Genomic DNA, 22,731 nt, shown 5'->3' on the forward strand with positions numbered 1-22,731 from the left:
CCAGAATTGCATAACTACACTTCCAGAATTGCATAACTATAATTCCAGAATTGCATAACTACACATCCATAACTTCATAATTACACATGCAGAATTGCATAACTACACTTCCAAAATTGCATAACTACACTTCCAGAATTTCATAACTAAAAAATCCAAAATGAATGAACTAAAAATGAATAAATAATGTTGTTGCTGGGAATCGAAACTGATTTTTTTTAAGTAGGGCGCGCGTTTTATGCAAAACGACGTCGTTTTTGCATCTGTATGCACCATGCAGGGTGCATACGGATGCACAATATAATTTGCCCTTGAATTGCATAATGACCTCGTATTGGACATGTATCTACTTTGCAAGGTGGACACAGATCTATGGCATAATAGCCCTTACCAATGTATCCTAAGATGGACTCAGGGTAGACAAAAGTATTATAAAAAAAAAATTAATTATCCAACATAATATTACCCAATTATCAAATAAAAAACATTTTAATTGGATAATTAACCAAACAAAATACAATATATGCATAGGACAAATTTCTTATGTCGAGAAAATATATACACTATTCTTGAATGCTGACCATTTGGGCATGGGGTCCACGCTTTCAATGCACAAACCCGAGAAGAATCTTGGCTGTTCTTTGCATCAAATAACAACCAACCAACCATCTCCCGCATTATCAAATATTTCGTGGCCTCCTATCGAACTCAACTCCAACATCACAACCAAACGCACCACATCCTTAATTAATGCCCACAAATATCATGTCCTGAAAATGTTAATGTTATGCTTCTTTGTTCCTCTCATCTTCAGATTTGGCAGCACAAGGTTCATTTCTCGTGATGATGATGGAGGGTAGAGGGAGATTTGGGTCAGTGAAAGCAGCCATTGATATGTACGGAGAAAGGATTCTTGAAGGCAACACTGCACTCGAGAAATCCCATATAAATTCTTCAGAGGTCTGTGTTTTCTCAACTTTTTTGTTTCTTCATCTTCCCAGATTCCTTGCTGGGCTGTATTAATCCAGCGTTGCCTGCAGATAAGAAAGCTTCACGTGGCGAGAAGAGACGCGGGGCGGTTCAGCGAGAGCAGAAGAGTTGCAGAGAGTGTGAAATCCCAAGCAGAAACCGAGCTCTCAGATGCGAAGAAGACAGTGAAAGATTTGTCAGCAAGGATTGAAGAACTGAATTCAAGGCTAAAGCTCCGGGCTGCGGACATGGAGAAACTGAAGAAGGCGAAAACCGGGGGAGCGAGTTTTGGGAAGACAGACTACAATGGGTACGCGAAAGTGATGAAGGAATTGGGAGACGCGAAGCGAGAAATGAATAAACTCAAGCAAGATATGGCTGCAGTTTCAGAGGAAAAAAGGAGGGCTGTGGAAGAAGTGAGTGGTTCAGGCTCAAAAATGCAGTATTGTTCAAGTACAATTGAGGGTTTACAGAGGGAGATCGAGGAGATCAATGAAGAGATTGTGGTTGTTGAGTTGGCTCGAATTGAAGCCATTAAAGAGTGCAGAGCCATTGAAGCTCAGAGAGCAGAAGAAGCCAAGAAACACTCTGTTCTGATAGAGAAGATGAGGGAGAAGATTAATGGTTTGATCCAACAGACTGACAGAGCTGTAAAGCTTGAAACAGCACTTTCTGCTGCAAATTTGGATGCCAAGATCTTAGAGAGTGAACTGAAACAAGTGAGGGAAATGGATAAAAGTATTCAGAGAAATGCTAAGCCTAATCTCGAGGAAAAGGAATCCGCGGAATTGGAGTCAATCAACAAGGAACTTGAAGCAGCAAAGAGGGCATTAGCTTCTGTTAAGGAAGAAGGCTTCAAGTGCATGGCTTCCATGGATGACATAAGAAATGAGCTAAAGCGCGTATCAGAAGAAAAGGCTCAATGCAAGAAGAAAAACGAGAAGGGGGATGTAACAATTCAGAACCTGAACGCGAAGCTCCTTAGAGCGAAAGCCAAGCTGGAGGCTGCATCTGCATCTGAAGAAAAAGCCAACTCCATCGCCTCAAATTTATCCCTCACTCTTGAGCAACTAAAGGCAGGAGTCGAGGCTGCCAAGAACGAAAGAGTTGCTGCCATGGAAGAAACTGCAAAAGTTAAGGAAGAAATTCAGAAAACGAATTCTGAAACAGACTTGGCTGAGGACAAACTCCAAGCTGCAATACAAGAGCTTAAGAATGTTAAGTCATCAGAAGGGATAGCACTGGAAAATCTAAGAGCTGTTGTAGAAAAGACAATAAGAAATAGAGCTTCTAAGAAGAGCTCCAAGATAATAATCTCAACATTTGAATATGAATACTTAACAGGGCGTGCAGCTATGGCAGAAGAAATTGCAGATAAGAAAGTTGCAGCAGCTGAGGCTTGGGTCAAAGCTTTGGAAGCAAGTGAAAAGGAAATCTTAATGAGAACAGAGATGATTCAGAAGGAAACACAAGAGCTTAAGGCAGAGGAAGAGCGTTCACTCTCTGCAACAGCTATGGTCGAAAGAGAGCTGCAAAAGTGGGAAAACTCACAACGAAAATCAATGAGCACAAGCGGAAAGCTGACACCAGGCAGACGATCAAAGTACCGAAAGTCTGCATCTCCAGCATTTAGGCTCACACATAGATCAACCTCCTTCACAGTTACAGGGAGAAGAAAGGTATTGCCAAAAATCGCCAAATTTTTTGGTGGCAGGAGCTCTGAGAGTAACATGTGACCATATATTCTAATCCTTGTGGGTAAAGAGAACAAAACATTTCTCTTACAGACAACCCAGAAAAAAAAAAAAAAAAAATAGCTTATATCTAATGAAGTTCTTGTTTTCCAGATTTGGCTCTGCTAAACTAGTAGAATGAAGAAAAAAGTTTGCAGGATTCCAAGCCTTCTCAGTAATTAGATTCCTGCCTTAGGAGTCTTCTTTATAGTTTTCCGGTTTTAAACCAAGTCAGCAGAAGAGTAATCACCTGCAAATCGCCCCACACATTCAAGAAACCATTGATCTTTACAACAGTGGTTAAGATTTAAGAGGCAAGACAACACTTTCTCAATTCTAACTAACAAGAACTGCCCTTTTTTTTCTTGCTATAATCATATCACTTTTGTGTAGAAAAAATAGCTTCACTTCCCGTGTACCAAAAACTCTCTACATCACATTTATAAATAATACAAGGCAAGAAAAAAATTATATACATCCAGAATCTGTATATTGACTCAATTCATAATGTTGTGTTGACGTTAGAACTTACAACCACCCTGTGTATTGAATACTCACAAACAGAAAACTTACAACAGTTGACATGAAGACGAAGCAAGCCTTAGAAATAAACTAAATTCCCACACTAACTGGTAGAAAAATAAATTACAACTGTTTTGACTGTAATGGAGATAGGGGAGGGAGAGGGTTGAGAAAGAACAAAAAATAAACAAATAGACAAAGGGAGTAAGACAAGGAAAAAAATAACAATATACTGAAAGGTGAAGACTATAATGTTGAAAAGAAAAGAAAAATAATCACACCCATACCAAAATTTTGTTCTTCTAGTGATAGCCTGTTGACCTCACTGAGGAAGCCATGTGGCCTTGGTTGTCATGCTATTTACGTATTGCTGCATTGAGGACTCTTATAAGAGTACTGTTGCCCCTTTGTAATGGTTTGACACTGAGAGATAAATGCTGGAGCTGGCAGCTGACTCTTATATATTTGAGCGTAGGAAAGGTCATCATCAAACTCATCAGAATAATTAGTCACTGAAACTGATGTTGAAGAAACAGGCTGGGAGCTAAATTGTGCCTCAAGATGACCGACAAACTGCTGTTGACCTTGAGTGGAAGGTGCACTAACAGGAACAGTTGATATCGGGATGGTCCTGTAAACTTTTGCAGATGAGTCAGGTACTTGTTGAGCACTCGGGAAATCCTTTTGAGCTGTTGGCGGAGGGATAACATGTCCTTGTGGATGCAGTATGGGTCGATTGGGAGAAATAGTTGCAGTATCATTTACGCTACACTGCATTGACATATTTATAGACGGAGTTGGGTGCACAGGAACAAAGTAAATTGGGTATTGCTGACTCAATGTATATGGGCTCTGCTGCACGGGAACCTGATACACTGGATAGCAAGATGACAATGGCAATGGAGTCGTAGTATATTGAGGCATGTAGTAGGGACCTCCATGAACATACTGCACCCCATGATGTTGTGCCTTCCCATCTGACTGCTGGGAGACTTGATATGCAGGAACCTGAACCATTTTTTGCGTCTGAAACAAATTCGAAGCATTCGAGATGGGACTTTCTGGGTCGATAGTGCAGCTTGTTGCTCCAGACACAACTTGAATAAATGGCTCTTGGTATGTTGATGGTTTGGATTGAAAACCAACACTTCCAACACTAATATCACTGTAAAGTTCAATGAATAAGCCAAAGCTCTAATAGATATCCATTATTTATAGATATTAATTCAGCTTTCAGCATGCTAAAGTACTTTAATTTTCAATACTACGAGACTGCAATTAAAACCCTAAACCTAAGTATTAGCAAAACTTAGTACTCAATAGCAATCAGATCATATCGAAATAGTACCTTTCAATAGAAGCCGAAGAGGGGACTCTGAGCCTCTTTTCCAGCAAATTGAAACCATTCTCCTCGCCGTGAACTCCAATCGCCGGCAAATTCGACATTGAAATCGAAGAATTAGTAGAGCCAAACGAAGAACTGGTCTCCAAAACCAAGGATTCCTGCAACAAACCACCAAGTTCCAATCCATGCTTAGCATCTCCGCCCCCACCTCCACTGTTACTCAAACTCTCCGCTTGACCCTCGACAGAGAGTAAGTCGGAGCCAACAACAGTATCAAGGCCCATCAATCCAGGGGGCGGACCGGAATCAGTAGACTGGCCCTTCCTAACAATTGTGGAATTGTTCAAAGCATCGGAGAACCAGGAGTCGCCTTTCGGGTCGAGGAGTGCCGAGCCTAGCGAATCAGGAAAGAGGAACAATCGGATGCGAGAAGGCGTATCAGACGCGGACGAGGAGATGCGGTCGTACTCCTCGAGCATGTTCTGGAAGTCCTCATCGGAAGTGACGGAGACGAGGGAATCCAGCTCCTCGTTGGGGAGCTGGTACTTGAGGTGAAACGGCCGGTTGTTGTAGAGAACGCGCGAGAGGTGGGCGACGAGGGGAGAGAGTGAAGCGGCGGTGGTGCGGCGGTCAACGGCGACCACGCGGGTTTCGCCTCCGACATAGCACAGGGACTTGCAGCGTGGGCGGTGCGCTATGTGGCCGCCGTAGCTGCACATAAGGCGGATCTTGGCGGCGGAGGCTGAGAGCGCCGTGAGCGGTTGCGCGTCGACGAGTGAGGCCGCCATGGCGGGGAGCGGTGGGTCCATTTCAGCCGAAAATGGTGGCGCAGACTGACTTTTTGGGGGCGGTTACTACGCTGTTGGGGGCCACGGCGGTTACATAAATACTCAGATTATAGTGGAGGGATAAGTTAGTTGGGCAACCTGTTGCTTTCTATCTATGTTTTGCTGCTGAGTCAAGAATTTCTTTCTTAATAATACAATTTAATAAATTTAATAAAATATGATATCCTTAAAACCCTTAGTTTTATAAAGCAAACTAATTTGTTTTTAAAATATTATTATTATGAATAGTTATGAAAATCATTTGGACGTTTAGTTCTTGATTTCTTTAATTCATAAGATATGGCAATGAAATTAATTTATAATGTTAATTTTCTACTTTATTTGTTGTCTTTTATTTTATTGTAACTTAGTTATGTTATTTGATTTGATTACATTATTACAAGTATTGAAAGATTCCTTTTGAAATCTAGAGTAGGATATGGGAGGACCATAATATCTAAATGGTGTTATTAGTCTTCGTTGTGCTCAAGCAATCTCTATTGCAATTCAATAATTATCAAGATCGAGTATTAACTATTTGTTTTTGGGTAACCCGAGTACTCAACTAAGTTGATAGGATAATTAATTGGGTAATTATAAAATTTTAAGTTTTACTTTCAATGAAAAATGCTTATATTGGTCCATTAGAGATAACATAGGATAATTTGGTTTTTTGTACTGTTGGCTAAGATCACAAGTTAGGTTTCACACATAACCTACACACGCCCACACAGATAGTGCTGCACTGCTGCATGTTTTCCCGTAAATCAAGGTAATTGGGTATTGTGATCACTTAGTATTCAATTATGATTATTACTCGGGGGATGTTCAAAGACTCTTGAGATTCATTCTTGCCCGATAGAAGCATCTTAGAAATTGTTAGGAAGAGATTAGTAATGTAAACTTTAGCTTTGGGAATAAAGCAGTCTTAAATCTCCAGATCAACTGTCTCACCCAAAAGAAGAGTCTACAATCCAGCGAGGAGATTAGTCACTGTATTCGACGGTAAAAATCCTGGGTATACAAAAGAAAAAAAAAAAAAAAAACTAATGTGAACTTGTTAATATTGATCGTGATGCAAAATTTTACACATTCATTTTCATCATATTAGATGACTTTATTTGTAGGCTGAATTTCATAAATTCTATATGCCACCATATTGCGTTAAACTCTTAACTACAAATTTTGTGAAAAACAAATAATAATTATAACATCATTGTAACGTTTTATATAATTTATAATTTATCATTCTTTGTTATTCCTTTCATTTCTATCTAAATTTTTAAAATATCCATTGAGTGATAGGTGGCCATGTGCACAAGGCATCCTCATGAATTCATGATTTTGGAGCATCTTCGAAAGACGACCCATTATACTATGAAAGAGAAATTTATACATAATACTAATAAAATTATATATATGTGAGTACCAACTACCAAGTAGGTAGAACATAAATTTAATACTCTGGATTTGAATCAAATCGGACACATAAAATATTATTATTAGTCCTGTTTGGTAACATAGTTAGTTTATTAGTCAATTTTGACTTATTTGATTATTATTAATTGTTAAATTTAATTAAACAACTAATATAAGTGTTTAATTAATTAGTTTTTTTATAACAATTTATTGTTTCAAAACGTTAAAATTCAAAAAACTGTTCAAAACAACTTTTTCAATTAGATTTTTTAGAAATTCATTTTACATGTAATCTTAGTTAATAATTAATTTACCAAACATCTTTTTACAATATAATATTATCAACTACTCAAACTCATTACCTCAATAGTTAAGAGCTATTTACCAAACACTCCATCATCATTATTTTTCAATTTTTTCTAAATAAATATTTGTAATAACTATTATTCCGGTTTAATTGTTACAGTTCTAATTTCACTCTCCCAAACTGAGCCTGAATGATTCTATTTCATTTCTCCACCTAAACCCTCTGCTTGAACTGTAAACGTTTTATAGGCTACATTTTTTCTCCTATAATCGCTTTCGATTGTGGTAAAAAAAAAAAAAAAAACAACAACAACAACACTGGAAGGATCCGCCATTAATTTTTTCCAGCTTTCTTGGCTTCGTTAAGGGTACGTTTTACACTTTTACGTATTACTGTGCAGTGGATATTGACTTGGTGTGGGGATACCTAACTGACATGACGTTTTGTACTGGCATGTGGGATGTGCTTTATCACTGTGATGTACGGAGTATATATATTTTTAATTCCTGGACTTTGGAATCCGGGTTCTTCATCGTTTTTCTTAACCTGTAAATTCGTTGATTTGTTCTGATTATTGTTTTTCTGGAGTTCTGTTTCATCCATGTCTTGGTGCCGTTTGAGATCCGTCTTTTGTCTTGAGAATTTCAGTTGGTTTTCCCGGGGTCAGGTATGGAGCTCTCCGCCGATTCATGGATACTAACACCATTATTATATGTATGCTTCTCTGTATTTTGTGTGTGTATAGAGAGAGAGAGAGAGAAATTGTTCTACAGTTTTCATGAATTTGACCGGCTCACTGGTTTGAGCTCTCTAAATTGGGTGCAGTTTAATTGCAGTGTATGCATTTATTAATGCAATTGTTTTGGCATTTAGTTGTGTTGAAAGCCAATCGTGATGAAGCCAGTATGGTTCATGATTTTGGTATTTAGTTGTAATTTTGGTACAATTATTCAACTAACTTTTTTGTGATTAATATTCAATCATGGCTTGTAGTACCAATTTAAATAACTAGCAACCCTAACCTGAATCAAGACTCCCTTTTAGCTTCGACTACCTTAATTTTTTGGATACTCAAACTTTTCTAATCAGTTTATGACAATATCAGTAATTTGTCATCCTTGCTCAAGATTGATATTTTGGGGTTTCTGTAGGGGTTGACAGATCAAAGATTGAGGACTTCTAATGGTGGTGGTGATTCGTTTTCTCACCCTTATTTGCCATTGATAACACACAATAAGAAGGTATAAGTGACTTGGTCCCTTTTTTTGTTTTAATTAATAAATTATGTTGATCTTATTGAGCATAATCTTGATCACTGTACTTGAGACAATAAAATTTTTGTTTCGAAAGAGTGTGTGTGTGTGTATATATATATATATATATATATATATTCTATTTTTTCTTTGATCATTTATTAAAAATGTTTGAGTTTACAGATGCTGCTGCAACCTAAATACCATAAAACATGTTGTCATTTCATTTTGCAGTATTTAATAGCTTTATGACTGTTTTGGTCTTATGAAACGTAATTACTGCTTTTGCTATGTATTTAATGTAGCTGTGAGATTAATTATTGATATGCACTTTCCATTATAATGGGGGTGTCATAGTGAGTCATTCTTTCTCCTGAATAATGACTTTTTTTTTTTTTTTTTTTTTTTTTTTTTGAGAATTCCTGAATAATGACTTATTTGCTGAAACTGGTCTTATTGAAACAAGGTTGCTTCATATTAGAGCATTCACTTTAACTTTCAGAAGTATATTTCCCGCCACAGATTGGTAATTACGGAGTAGTTAATAGTAGGAGGAGGATGATGAACCACATTGTATTTCATGTCACCATCTTAAATATCTGAGAAACTGAAGAAAGTAATTTGGAACTGCTTAATTTGCTAGATTTAGATACCTGAGAATGAATGGGAGCATATGTTTTATGGAATGTTATTCATGTTGCCAAAAACATGCTTCTTTCTAATCCCTATTTCTACGATAACTGCACTTGTAATGCATATAACAGGAATGTTTTTGGAAAATGCATTTCTTTTTGCAGATGCCACTTGTTTAATTTGATTATATAACTAAGATTCATTTGTTTGATCTACATGTTTAGCCTTTTGTAAAGAGTTGTTGGGTTCATTCTATCGTCTAAATACCAACAGAAAATAAAATATATCTTTAACAGACAGCAATGAGGGAAGTCCAGCTTGGATCACATACTCTAAGGTCTCATGGAGTCAAAGTGGCAAGGACACATAAGCATGACTGGCTGATTCTGCTGCTTCTTGCTGGGATTATAGCTGCTCTGAATTTTATTCATCCATTTTATCGTTTTGTTGGGAAAGATATGATGGATGATCTCAAGTATCCACTTAAGAGTAATACTGTTCCTTTCTGGGCTGTGCCTGTGAGTTTACTGCTTGACTAATGTTGCTACTATTAGTGAATAGTGAGTCACTTTTTGCTCAAGCAATTAACATGTTTAACTTGTTCAAAATGTTATTTAGATTTATGCAGTTGTGTTGCCAATTTTCATCTTTCTGCTATTCTATTTTTACCGAAGAGATGTCTATGATCTTCATCATGCAATACTAGGTAACTAAATCTGACTTATACTTTCAGTCTTTTGCAAATTCTGTCATTTGAATTATAACCTTTGGTGAGTGCTGTTTTCTTGCAGGGCTCTTATTCTCTACTCTGGGGACAGCTGTTATCACAGATTCCATAAAAGATGCAGTTGGTCGGCCTAGACCAGACTTCTTTTGGCGTTGTTTTCCAGATGGGAAGGATGTGAGCTACAATAGGATTGCTTTTCGTGGTCTTATTTTCAATGTTTCCTCCTCTTTGGTTTTTACTCTTAACAGGATCTACTTAATTGTAATGGCCTTACAGGTTTATGATAAATGGGGAAATGTTATATGCAGTGGTGCAAAAAATGTCATAGTGGAGGGGCATAAGAGTTTTCCAAGTGGGCACACTTCCTGTAAGTGCAGTAATAAGAGACTTTACCAAGCAGCTATACCTATATACACTTTTGTGTATTCTAAACAATAGGAGCTTGTATTTTGAATGATACTTTGCTAATAAATTAATTATAATGTGTGTGTTCCCGTGCACGCAGCGGAATTGCTAACTTCTAGGTTTTGCAGTGTCATTTGCTGGTCTTGGATTTCTGTCACTGTATTTAGCGGGGAAGATAAAAGTATTTGACCGCCGGGGTCATGTTGCAAAACTCTGTTTAGTTTGGCTTCCTCTTATAGCGGCAGCTCTCGTTGGGGTTTCTCGAGTGGATGACTACAGGCACCACTGGCAAGACGTGTTTGCTGGAGGCTTACTTGGTTTGTGCTACTAGAATCTGATTTGCGTGTACTAAATATAGTCGGAAATCATTTCTCTAACAGAAGAAGAAAGTTGGATTTGATGCATTTCTTAGATCACGTTCACGGGCTTTTACTGTTTTGCAGGTTCTGTAGTTGCCTTGTTTTGCTACTTACAGTTCTTCCCACCCCCACATCATGTTCGAGGTATGCCTTAACATCATCCATCCCTTTATAAGTCATTTACTAATTGAATTTTTTGAAGATTGCGCGTTATAAAACTGTCGCGAATCAAACAAAATAATGCAAGATATAAAATTGTAGCGAATTTGGAGCTTCCCTTTTTGTACTTGTAGGGTGGGCGACGTATGCATATTTCCGGGCTATGGATGAGTGTGATAGAACTACTCCGGCCAACAATGGCGCAGGGAGCTTAGAGGCTGGAGTTGACAATCAAGAAACTAAAAGAGGTGATGAAGCAGAAGGACAAGCATTCATGGAGATTGCTTTGGCTGACGATTGTCACTCACACCCAGAGGATATGGAGTCTGGTGGAAGAAGGCATTCTTGACTACTTCTAGAGTTCTAGTTAAATAGCTCAGATTTTTGAGAATTAGCATTTATGGAGTATGATTTTGTACAGAATATTTTTGTTACGTTATTGGTAACTAGCTGATGCATTTTAACAAACACTCATCGTGCAGAGTTGGGTATTGAGTTTGAAATAAATCCCCAATTTTGACGCATTATATCCTTTGTTCAATAATAATACTAATAATAATAATAAGAAGCAAAGGTAAAAAAATCATTTTCTTTCATTTTCTCTTTCCTTCTCCTATTGAATTGCAATTCATATGAGAAGGATATGAATTGCAATTCAACAAAATGAAGAATTGCAATTCAGTTGAATTGCAATTCTCTCCAACAAAACACAATGTAATTTAGGTGGCTAAAGAATTAGGCTGTAATTGAATTACAATTACATCCAACCAAACAACCCCTAGGTCCACTTTTACAAGTCATTTTGCAAAGCTTTTATATTTATTGCAAGCTTGCAATATATCATGGTTTTAAAAAGAATTAAAAATATTTTGTTTACAAGTCACTTTGAAATAATATCCTTTTTAGGCCATTCATATTTGTCGATAATGTGTTTCTAAGAAAAATGGCATGTTGACGGAGAGAAAGAGAGTTGAGTAGCATCTGCAATGACAGAAAAGTGAATCCCACTGAGAAAATAGGTGCGCCCAGCGATGCATGCACTGCACGCGCCAGTTGGGCGCGTTAGGGGCGCTGACAGTGACTTTTTTTTTTTATCAGTTTTGTTTTATTTTTTTTCCTTTTTTTACAAGTCACTTTGAAGTAATATCCTTTTTAGACCATTCATAATTGTGGATAATGCACAGTTTCTAAGAAAAATGTCATGTTGACGGAGAGAGAGAGAGATAGTTGAGGATCATCTGCAAGAGAGGGGATAATGGCAGAAAAGTGGGCCCCACTGAGAAAATAGGTGCGCCTAGCGGTGCATGCGGTGTCACAAGTGCACCTAGCGGTGCATGCACTGCACGTGCCAGTTGGGCACGTCAGGGGCGCTGACAGTGACTTTTTTTTTTTAATCAGTTTTGTTTTATTTTTTCCCCCCTCCAATATTCTCTTTCCTAATCACACTTACAAAAACTTCTCAAAACCTACAAAATATCTTCACTGTTATTGATGGCAAATTATGTTGTGCATTCGTATGCACCCTGCATGGTGCATACGGATGCAAAAACGACGTCGTTTTGCATAAAACGCGCGCCCTACTTAAAAAAAAAAAACCAGTTTCGATTCCCAGCAACAACATTATGTTATTCATTTTTAGTTCATTCATTTTAGATTTTTTAGTTATGCAATTCTGGAAGTGTAGTTATGCAATTCTGGAAGTGTAGTTATGAAGTTATGGATGTGTAGTTATGCAATTCTGGAATTATAGTTATGCAATTCTGGAAGTTATGCAATTCTGGAAGTGTAGTTATGAAATTATGGATGTGTAGTGAAGTTATGGATGTGTAGTTATGCAATTTTGATTTTTTTTTCTTAAGTTAGACTCCAAAACGACGTCATTTTTGCATCCGTATGCACCACCATGCATGGTGCATACGGATGCAAAGCATAACGCTCCATGATTGATGCTCTTAGGGATAAAAGACAATCTAAAAAGTAAAGACAATCATATAGTTATATCCATTGGGATATGGGATAAGGCTACTAAGGTTATTCCAATGGGCCGACAACTTAGGCCCATTTCAATTGACCCAAACTGCACATGTGATTGACTAGGTCAAACTCGAAGAGTCTAATATTGGAGAAATCAAACGTTTTAGGTTAAATCTCCTAGAGGTTTTGAGATCGAACAATCTTACTTGTATCTTGGCCTCCAAGACATCACCACACCTAGCTACTTAATCAACTAACTTACTCAGATCGCAAAGCTGTGTTATTTTGTCACTTCGCCGATTTTTATTTTTTTTTTAAAACTCAACCTATTAGCTGCCTAAGCTACTCAGTTTGCAGAGATGCCTTATACTATCACTTCGCAAGCCTCCAAGGAATCACCACACATAGCCAATTAGTCGTCATCTAACTTACTCAGTTTGCCGAATTAACTTAGTCTTATTAGTTCATCAATTTCTAAAAAACAATCAAATTTTAAAAGATGTCTTATCTTGTCATTTTACCAACTAGATATCATATCAAATTATCAAGCCAAGTTACAAGTCTCAAACTTGCAAAAAAATCTTTTTTTTTTTTTTTATCGATTAATTAGAGTTCAACTCTGACCTGATTTTAAAAGCAAGTGTTTAGTGATTCATCATGGGATTATATGGTTGTCTAATGGTTTGTAAAAGGACACTTTTAATATATGAATGATACTTTAGAGGTAGTGAACCTACCAACCTCTTCTCACTTTACCCATTCTCCTTGTACCATAACTATTTGCTAACTTAATCTCATGTTGAACCTCCTACAAACAAGCCCCTAAAATATCATAATCTAAAATTAATTGCTTAATTGGTGAGAAAGCCGTGACTTAAAAGATAGACCGAAGTCCATTTAGTATATGGGCCAAGGCCCGGTGACAAATTGAAGCCCACTGTGTTGCTCACCAGAAACCCTAAAGCCTCTACTTTGTTTTGCCTCATTCATTCGCACAGCGTAATCCCTAATTCCCAATCAGCCGCGCTAAACCTCAACGCCTCCGCCGCCGTCGTCCAAATCGGAGAGAATGAAGTACAACCCCCGCGTTTCCAGCTCTCGCCGGAAGTCCCGGAAGGCGCACTTCACCGCGCCGTCCAGCGTGCGCAGGGTGCTGATGAGCGCGCCCCTCTCGTCGGACCTCCGGAACAAGTACAACGTCCGTTCAATCCCCGTCCGGAAGGACGACGAGGTTATGGTGGTGCGCGGGACGTACAAGGGCCGCGACGGGAAGGTCGTCCAGGTGTACCGTAAGAAATGGGTCATCCATATCGAGCGGATCACCCGGGAGAAGGTCAATGGCTCGACCGTCAACGTGGGTATCCACCCGTCCAAGGTCGTGGTCACCAAGCTGAAGCTGGACAAGGATCGCAAGGCTTTGCTCGACCGGAAGGCCAAAGGCAGAGCCGCCGGTAAGGACAAAGGCAAATTCACCGTTGAGGATGTTGCCGCCGCCGCCGGAACTTCATCTATTGATTAGATTTGATAATACTATGTGTTTTCTTTGCTGTTTCGATGATCTGAACTACAAAGTATTCCGTATGTTCCTTGAGTATCTGGTTAATTTTTTTTCTTTCTTTCTTTTTAATTTTTACATTTTTTATCGAAGTGAACCTGTTTCTAGTGTCTTTTTTCTCAATGTAGTAGCATCAAATTTGAAATTTGATGCCATTATCTGTGTTTACAATAATGTGTTTGATGTTATTACCAACTTTAGTTGATTATCTAGATAACATGGAATTCGATAAAACAAAAGAAGCTCTTTTATGGATTTATTACATGGTAGTCCTATGTCCAAAATTCAATCTTGGTCTTGCTTTTATCAGTGTACTAATCTGCTTTAGGATGTGACAAGAATGCTGTGTTGTTGACTGGCATTTTGAAGCATTTGGGAAGGCAAATGTTGAGACTCTAATTTAAAGTGATTGTTTACATTGGGTTTGATTTGAATTGAATGTTATTGATTTCTTTGGCTCAAGCTCCAGAGAGAAACTATAAACTGCCTTGTTGATCCTTCCAGTCTTATGGCAATAACTTATTGATATGGGGCCAGCCATTGGAGCATTAGCATCTCATCTGTATTTGTTTTTGCCATTTTTGTTTGATGAAGCTCAGCATTTAGGATTGCAGATTGTATGAATGAGCAGGGAATCCTTTTCTATAGTATGGTTGATGAGTTCTTGTTTGAACTATGCTTATTGTTTCACTCTTAGTTGTTTGGTGGTGAACTATCCTATCGGTGTCTCTCTCTCTATAGGTTTCAGCGATTAGCAATTGCAGCTTTATGGTGTAAGGTATAGAGAGTAATTGAACAAAAAACCTCTGCTCTGCTAGGGAAAACATTTCAATTCTGTTTTACTGTTTAGACTGTCAATGGAAAGAACTTTTTTGAGTGATGAGGGAAAAGTTGCAGCGACTACCGCATTGGGTAAACCTCGCCTTACGATGTTTGTCAGCAAATGACCATAAGGAGGTAAACTAGTCTAGGATGCCTATAGCTAATCGGCTCAAATCAATAAGGTCAATAGGCTACACTTGTCTCATTAGGAGTTGAATTTATAATCTTGTGGTTTCCAAGTTAGGAACCTGACTAACTTGGCAGGGTTGATGACGGAAAGAACTTATTGCCATGGATGTTTGGCCATTGCAAACTATTTTGCTGGCTATGGATGCTTGGTTGAAGCTCAATTCTATTTGTCATTTGGCTTTGCTATTGCTATTGCGATTGCGATGCGTGCTTAGAATTTGATATGTTGATTGTGCAGTTTAATGTTTGATGTGCTGAATGTTTATGGATTTGTATTGCATCTGAAAGTCTCATAACAGTATCAGTTGAGTGTTTTCATACTTCGGCTGACCTGTCTATAACCATCTCTTAATGTGACAATATAACTCAACTTTGTCTATCACCTTCTCTTGACTTCACAATATAATTTTACTTTGGGAGTGTTTGAAAAATTTCTTATCGGTCAAAGTCTAGAATGAAAATGCTACACTATCAACTTATTGTATTTTTGTTTTAACTTTTGGATAAAAATGTGGAAAATTGTAAAGGAGATACCGATTCTGCTGCAACCCTCAAAACAAAACAAACGGATCAGGTGAAAAGCTTCCCTTGGGTGAAAAATAGAGTGAGATTTCAACCATTGATTTCAGTCCAGAAGAATGAGGGAAAATGTGAAATGATGCCATTGACTATGGATTTGGGAATTTTAACTTCTATTTTGACATTAACATAACTGATTCAATGTCTCAAAGCTTGGAAAGATGACTTTATCCTTGCCTTTGAAGGATAATTATTGAAAAATCAAACAAAGGACCTAACAAGATAACATTTTTAGTAGTTATGAGACTAATCATGCAAAAAATTAAACAGATAACCTTATTAAGTAAATCATAATAGTCAAGGAAATTCAATTGGTATTAACTCCTTTGATAATATTATCTTCCCATCCCATGTCGCAAACAATTTAATATAGCCGCCCATGGATTAAATATACCAAATTGTCACTCTTAACAAAAATAAATAAAATTGCTCTAGATTTTAGTTCAATTTCTACAATAGATGGTTTGATTCGAATCGTATGATTCAAAGCGAACTGTGATCAACCCTACTCACGAGATAATGACGGTCTTGGGGTTCGGAGGTTAGGGTCCAAAAAAGTACAAGAGTAGCATGACTCTTGTACTAACTTTTTTTTTTTTTTTTTTTTAAAGGGGAAGGGGGGAGGGGGGGCGGCGGATTTCTCTCCCATAATCCTATTGAATCTTGATTTTACTATGACCTAACATGATTTCAGGTGATATTTTTGTACTCAAAATCTTAAATTAATTCATAAAATGGTCAAATCCTTGTATAGTTGAATATGAAACGTTTTAACATATATTAGACCATTCTATATAATTAGGCCCACTTTCTACCATCATTCAACCAAATTATTTATTTGTAGGCCCAACCAACATTTAATCAATAGTTATGCTGTGCAACTGAATGCACCATGCGCATGGTGCATACGATGCAAAACGACGTCGTTTTGATTAAAAACACGTGTCTCATTTTAAAAAAATTCAGGTTCGATTCTCGGCAATAGCATTATTGTGGATATATAGTTATGAATTTCTGGATATATAGTTATGAATTTCTGGATATATAGCTATGAATTTATGGATAATTAGTTCATTTATTGTGGATATTTAGTTCATTCGTTGTGGATATTTAGTTCATTCATTCATTGTGGATATATAGTTATGAATTTATGGATATATAGTTATGAATTTATGGATATTTAGTTCATTCATTGTGGATATGTAGTTCAATCATTGTGGATATTTAGTTCATTCATTGTGGATATTTAGTTCATTCATTGTGGATTTTTACTTCATTCATTCACTGTGGATATATAGTTATGAATTTGTGGATATATAGTTATAAATTTATGGATATATAGTTATGAATTTATGGATATATAAAAATGCTATTGCCGGGAATCGAACCTGATTTCTTTTTAACCATTGAGTCACTGTGATTTACATCCTCCTACATGCTCTGTCGGGGCACCGTAATTTACATCCTCCGACATGCTCTGTCGGATCAGAATGTGAAGGGCCCTTAGAGTTGGGAATTCAATGGGAGAAGACACTTTGTTTGTTGTACATGCGACTTTATGTATTTATTTATTTTTTGATTTATGATAAAGCCTCAAATTGATGTCTGAATGTGCACTATAAGTAGTTACCAATAAATAGCTCTTATAAAGAGTTAAATTTAAAATTTTATAATTACAAAATTAACTATTTAACTAACTTGAATAGACTCTGTATTTCTCGCAATATATTTTCACTTCCAAATATTTTGCATTCCAATAGTTGCTTGGTAGATATTAGCTGATTTGGAAGCAAGTTTTAGTGTATATTAAAAAATAATAAGGAATTAAACAAGATTCTGTTCGTATTAAGGAAATCTTAAGATGCTGTACAAACTTGATTAAAGAAATGGAGGCAGCTAGCCACGGGATTAACGAGAAGACACGTGGCACGTGCGGGCGGGCAACCAACTTGGACTAATCGCTTAAAGACGGGCATGAATTCGGGTTGAATACATTTGGTTGTCGGGCCTTCTAGATGAAATCCACTTTTGTGTGACGCCAGCGTCTACGTTCAACTTTCACAATATTTATTTTTAATTTCTGCAAGCAACACTAGGATAGCTACTTCCAAAAACAGTTTCAACTTTTGATTTATGTAGCCTGGATGGTCGGCTACACGTCATATATGATATTGGTGTTTATTACATGTTTATTCATTCTTGGAATATATGTTGGAACTATATAAACTAAACTAGCAAATAGAGATAGGCAGTAATTTTAGAAAGAAAACTCTTTCAAGTAAGTAAAAAGATAATGTAGAGATTGAGAAAAGAAATACAAGGGCCTGTTTGATAAAATGGCTGTTTGCTGATAGCTGTTAGTTATTAGCTGATTGTGTTAATTAGAAGGTATAAATAGTTGATAACATTAGCTGATTGTAAAAAAAGTGTTTGGTAAATTAGTTATTAACTGTTAGCTGTTTGGTATAATTTTTTTTCTCAACAAGCTAATTGAAAAAGTTGCTTGGAGTAGCTTTTTCAATTTTAGCATTTTGGAGTTGTAAAAAGCTAATTAACTAAATATTTATATTGATATTTTAATTAAATCAAACAATTAATAGTGGTCAAATAAGCCAAAATTGGCCTATAGGCTAACATTTTACCAAACAGGGCCAAGATGTAGAGCCAACAAATGTTTCATACCTTGTTCAAAGAAAAAATTATGGAGAAAAGTGTAATGTCTTACACCTTGAATCGATAATATAATTTTATAGGTTTGGAACATAGTGAAAAAAATTCTTAATACATTAAGTTAAAGTATACAAAGAAGAACTAAGGATTTGTTGACTCAAAAAAACTCCATCCCCACAAACTTACTTAAAGCAATCTTAATAGGGGTTTATTGTGATTTTTTCTGATCTTTTGAGTGAGATGGAGGGGAGAGAGGGTGTGACTGTGTGTGAGAGAAAAACGAATATGCTACACATACTAATCATGGGTTTTTTGGGGCTTTATTATTATGGATTATAAAAAAAAAAAACAAATAGCTGGTGCACGTTTAGCACACCAACAACTCCTAATGGGTGCATCTGTTGGAACTGGCAACCACCCTGACTACTTTTTTTTTTTTCCCCTAAGTTACTTCTCTCTCCTTTCTCTCATTCCTACATGGTCTGAATTAAAAAAAAAAAAAAAACTCACACTATAGTAGATGCTTAGGGACCTCTTCAAACATAGGGCTCTGATCTAGTGCAACTTATCCTAATGAGATGTGTGTTAACGTAATTTTTCTAAATAATATATTTTATTTGACAAGTCTAAATACAAAATTTTCAATTTAACTATAATTGTCAATAGTGAATTTATAAAAAAAAATATTTGACCTTATTAACAAGTAAAATTTCCACTATTTCCATAACTACATACTCATATGTCAAATGGTCAAACTTCTTCACACATTTCTACACTTGAATTCATTTCTCATGCCAAAATCAAAGCATATACGGCAAAGAGCTTTAATTAGGAAGGTGGCACCACATTTCCATAAATTTGAATCACATTTTCTATACTAAACCTTAAACTATTTATTCCATACATTATTGGCGGTCGTAGTAGTCCATGGTTGAATTGTTTACCGGCTTTGTTGACCTCAATCAGACCATACAATACACTCACAAACATGTTATCTTTATCACGTAATCCCAACACATTTCCCCTCATATAAATACAGGACACCCCATATTCCCTCCACCACACAATATCAATCCAACAACCTCCGGCGGCCGGCGTTCTAGTTCCGATAAGTGTCATCCAGCCTGAGATTTCGATTAATCTTTTGTATAGCTTTTGAAGGAGAAGAGAATGGAAGTGCTTTCGAATCCGTTCAAGTTCAACGGGGCAATAAAGAGGGCGCTGAGGAGGCGGAAGTACAGCCGGGTGGAGGGAACGAGGAAGAGCGTGAAGGTGGTGAGGTTTGGGTCTAAGCGGTCATGGCGGATAAAGGCGGTGCCGAGGCTGCGGTGGAAGATGCTGTCGCCGGTGAAGCTGTGGACTAGGATCAAGAATGCATATGTGAAGATGATGCTCAGCTTCGCCGGCAACGTCGGGTACCTTAGCGGCGGCGCCGGGAATGGGATTGAGCAGAAGAGAATCGGCAGAGGTCGGGGGGCTAAGATGGGGTATACCACAACTGAGTTTGAGAACAGGTTGATGTATGAGATTTACAAGTCCTTGGTGCCTTCAATGGAGTTGTACCCCATGCAATAGAACTGTACTGTTTTTTTTTTTATTTTTATTTTTTTTATTGGTATATCTTTGATTAGCCAATCTTTCCAAAAGTAACCAAGATTGGAAGGAGGTGTTGGTAAAATCTGGCATGAGGGCCATTGTGTTTTCTTGAACTATATATTGAATTTGTTTATGTTTGTGCAGATGCAATTTTGAATTTTTGATTAGTATGTGTTGGATTTTTGTTTTGTTTCTCTTCGCCAATCTTTAATTGATATGATTTTCAGAAAGTCGTCGAGTCTTATCAACGAAATTAGTAAAAAGAGATGACTTAAGTCCAGAGATTCAAACATTTGAAGTCCAACTTGATTAACTTCATTAGAGCATTCATAATAGCACAAATTTTTGTTAGATTTTTTTGCTTGCCAAATAGGATGTGATGGAAGGTGAGAGAGGTAGAAAAGGGGAAAAAGAAGAAGAAGAGGAAAACTGAGATGAAAAAAAAAGGGGAAAGTCTTTTATGCACACGTTGGGTGTTGTTGGTGCGCGAAATGCACACTACACTCTTGATTTTTTTCTTAACTCAAGGCTTTCAAAAACTTGGTCTTGTTTAGGTTGGGAATAGGCCAGGTCCCTTCGTAGGGCAATCGTTATACCGTGCACCCGGACGTACAAAATAATGTGCGTCCGCACCTCCCAAAACGACGTTACGTTGTTTTATTAATTTCAGGTATAAAATTATGTGCATTCTATTATATAACTTTGTACATTCGAAACCTAGGACTTTTCAATTATAAAATTTTATGTTTTCAGGTATAAAATTCTGTGTTTTCATGTATAAAATTTTGTACATTCTATTATATAATCCTGTATACATTCGAAACATGGATTTTTTTTTGAAAGAGTTAAGAGTTTATGTGTATTATGTTAAAAGTTTATGTATATTATATATTATGTTAGATTATGTGTATTATCCTTTCAAAAAAGACTATGTGTATTCAGTTATAAAATTCTGTGTTTTGAGGTATAAAATTCTGTGTATTCTATTATACAATTTTGTATATTCGAAACATGAATTTTTTTTAAGGAATTAACAGCAGACATGCGAAAAGGTACAAAAGAACGTCGTTTTGTGCCAGGGCGCACAATATAATTTGCCTTCGTAGGGGTCTAAGGCCTGGCCTAATTAAGGCCTAGATAGACCTGTCTTGTTGAGTAAAAAGGCTAGACTTGAGCATATTTCAAAGCCTATTAAACTAAATAGGCCAGGTCTATATATACCATGCTCGGTCTACAGGCCTAGCTTACACACACACACACACACACACACACACACACACACACACACACACACACACACACACAAAAGTTAGTATATGTGTGTGTGTGTGTGTGTGTATATATATATATATATATATATATATATATATATATATATATATATATATATATATTCTTTTTTTTTTTTTTTGAAACCAAACTGAACGAATTTCATTAAGGAACTAACAAATCCGCAATACAAGTAGGTGGGATAACAGCCCACGACTTGGAGACAGACGAAGAACTAGTTGCCCGTGCAAGTTCGTGAGCCACATGGTTCGCTGATCTCCTGACATGATGGGGACTTTAACGTCCCCTATGTCCCTAGCAATTGACAAACATTGCTTTACAATCAAACCCTCATAAGAATAATCTATCGTACGCGAATTGAAAGAATTACAGAAAGGTAAACAATCAGAATCTAAAATAATACGATTATGCTGCATCCCAGATAACCATTTGAGAGATTCATACGCCGCAAGGACTTCGGCGATGAGCGGCTCCCGTGTGCATGTAATCCAACCGCTTCGAGCCGCAACAAAACTGCCGAAGTGGTCACGAACCACCACTCCGTAGCTCGCTCCGTCAGCGAAGATGGCCGCATCCACATTGCATTTAAGGACGTTATGAGGAGGAGGTGACCAGTGAATGACGCTATTCTGCCTGTTCGCCAGGCTGCTCAAGCCGCTGAGGGCATTTTTCCATAGTGTTTGAGATTGCACAACCTGCACTTTTAGATTCTCCATCGACAGCGATGAGCACCGCCATACAACATCGTTCCGCGCCTGCCACAAGGTCCAGAAGACGGCAGCTAAATGAACAGATCTCTCCACAACCGAACCTCCCAGAATCGAGTCCATGAAGCTCGCTAGGCAGTGCCCTTGAAGAACGTCTTCCATACCCCACAAACCTCTAGCCCAAGAACACTCACAGAAGATGTGTTCTGCCGTTTCAGATGGGAAGCCACATAATGGGCAGCCTCCCCCGATCCATACCCTCTTCGTTTTCAAATTTTCACGGACTGGCAACACTCCTCATGCGCACCTCCAAAGGAGATTCTTCACTTTGGGGGGCACTTGAATCGCCCACAAGCGATTCCACGAGTGAAAATTAACATCCGAAGGCAACCTCATTGTAGGAGTAGTAAGTAAACGATACCCATGTTTCACTGTGTAGCACCCTCGAATATCACCAACCCATCTCCAAGAGTTCTTCATAGAATTGTTGATAGGTGTTGATAAGATTTTGCGTACATCTTCCTCCCAAAATAAGTCCCGTATCACGCCTTCATCCCAATCTCCTTGTTCGGTCATCAAACCACTCACTCTCGCCTCCTTAAGTTCTTCAATGCATGGAGTAGTTAGTGCTGCGTTTATTGAATTAAACAGCCAGCCCCAACCCCATATTTTGGTGTCAAGACCATCGCCT

At 37.5% G+C, this 22,731-nt stretch overlaps 6 protein-coding genes across 10 annotated transcripts; 4 read left to right on the forward strand and 2 right to left on the reverse strand.

Annotated features, from left to right (window-relative positions):
- The first annotated feature begins 515 nt into the window (after positions 1-515).
- LOC109168530 (protein PLASTID MOVEMENT IMPAIRED 2) lies at positions 516-2,864 on the forward strand. The gene is made up of 2 exons (XM_019317582.1): positions 516-960; positions 1,041-2,864. Exons 1-2 carry the CDS (start codon positions 844-846, stop codon positions 2,703-2,705), a joined length of 1,782 nt encoding a protein of 593 aa, XP_019173127.1. The 5' UTR covers positions 516-843; the 3' UTR covers positions 2,706-2,864.
- On the reverse strand, positions 1,983-5,509 carry LOC109168531. Of its 2 annotated transcripts, XR_002052094.1 has the most exons (3): positions 4,573-5,509; positions 3,512-4,389; positions 1,983-2,094 (listed from the first exon to the last, which is right to left on the reverse strand). XR_002052094.1 is itself a non-coding variant. In XM_019317583.1 (2 exons), the coding sequence occupies exons 1-2, from the start codon at positions 5,376-5,378 to the stop codon at positions 3,585-3,587; spliced, it is 1,611 nt and encodes a 536-aa protein (XP_019173128.1). In that variant the 5' UTR covers positions 5,379-5,509; the 3' UTR covers positions 3,171-3,584. The 2 variants fall into 2 exon arrangements, 1 of the variants encoding a protein (XP_019173128.1); XM_019317583.1 differs by lacking the exon at positions 1,983-2,094 and having other exon boundaries at positions 3,171-4,389.
- A 1,836-nt stretch (positions 5,510-7,345) lies between these two features.
- Positions 7,346-11,185, forward strand: LOC109168574 (lipid phosphate phosphatase 2-like). 4 transcript variants are annotated; one of them, XM_019317636.1, is made up of 9 exons: positions 7,622-7,789; positions 8,274-8,363; positions 9,305-9,526; positions 9,627-9,714; positions 9,800-9,909; positions 10,012-10,102; positions 10,269-10,457; positions 10,584-10,643; positions 10,793-11,185. In XM_019317636.1, exons 1-9 carry the CDS (start codon positions 7,724-7,726, stop codon positions 11,005-11,007), a joined length of 1,131 nt encoding a protein of 376 aa, XP_019173181.1. In that variant the 5' UTR covers positions 7,622-7,723; the 3' UTR covers positions 11,008-11,185. The 4 variants fall into 4 exon arrangements, 3 of the variants coding, with proteins under 3 accessions (XP_019173182.1, XP_019173180.1, XP_019173181.1); XM_019317637.1 differs by lacking the exon at positions 7,622-7,789 and adding an exon at positions 7,346-7,489 and having other exon boundaries at positions 9,800-10,102; XR_002052103.1 differs by having other exon boundaries at positions 7,616-7,789; positions 9,800-10,102; positions 10,269-10,497.
- Positions 11,186-13,615: 2,430 nt separating this feature from the next.
- Positions 13,616-14,379, forward strand: LOC109168539 (60S ribosomal protein L26-1-like). Its single transcript, XM_019317593.1, has one exon. The coding sequence runs from the start codon at positions 13,702-13,704 to the stop codon at positions 14,149-14,151; it is 450 nt and encodes a 149-aa protein (XP_019173138.1). The 5' UTR covers positions 13,616-13,701; the 3' UTR covers positions 14,152-14,379.
- A 5,238-nt stretch (positions 14,380-19,617) lies between these two features.
- LOC109168440 lies at positions 19,618-20,022 on the forward strand. The gene has a single exon (XM_019317464.1). It carries the CDS (start codon positions 19,618-19,620, stop codon positions 20,020-20,022), a length of 405 nt encoding a protein of 134 aa, XP_019173009.1.
- A 1,463-nt stretch (positions 20,023-21,485) lies between these two features.
- On the reverse strand, positions 21,486-22,202 carry LOC109168441. The gene has a single exon (XM_019317465.1). The coding sequence runs from the start codon at positions 22,200-22,202 to the stop codon at positions 21,486-21,488; it is 717 nt and encodes a 238-aa protein (XP_019173010.1).
- Between the last annotated feature and the right edge of the window lie 529 nt (positions 22,203-22,731).

Source organism: Ipomoea nil, unplaced genomic scaffold, assembly GCF_001879475.1.
Source record: "Ipomoea nil cultivar Tokyo-kokei standard unplaced genomic scaffold, Asagao_1.1 scaffold3199, whole genome shotgun sequence".
Taxonomy (NCBI): domain Eukaryota; kingdom Viridiplantae; phylum Streptophyta; class Magnoliopsida; order Solanales; family Convolvulaceae; genus Ipomoea; species Ipomoea nil.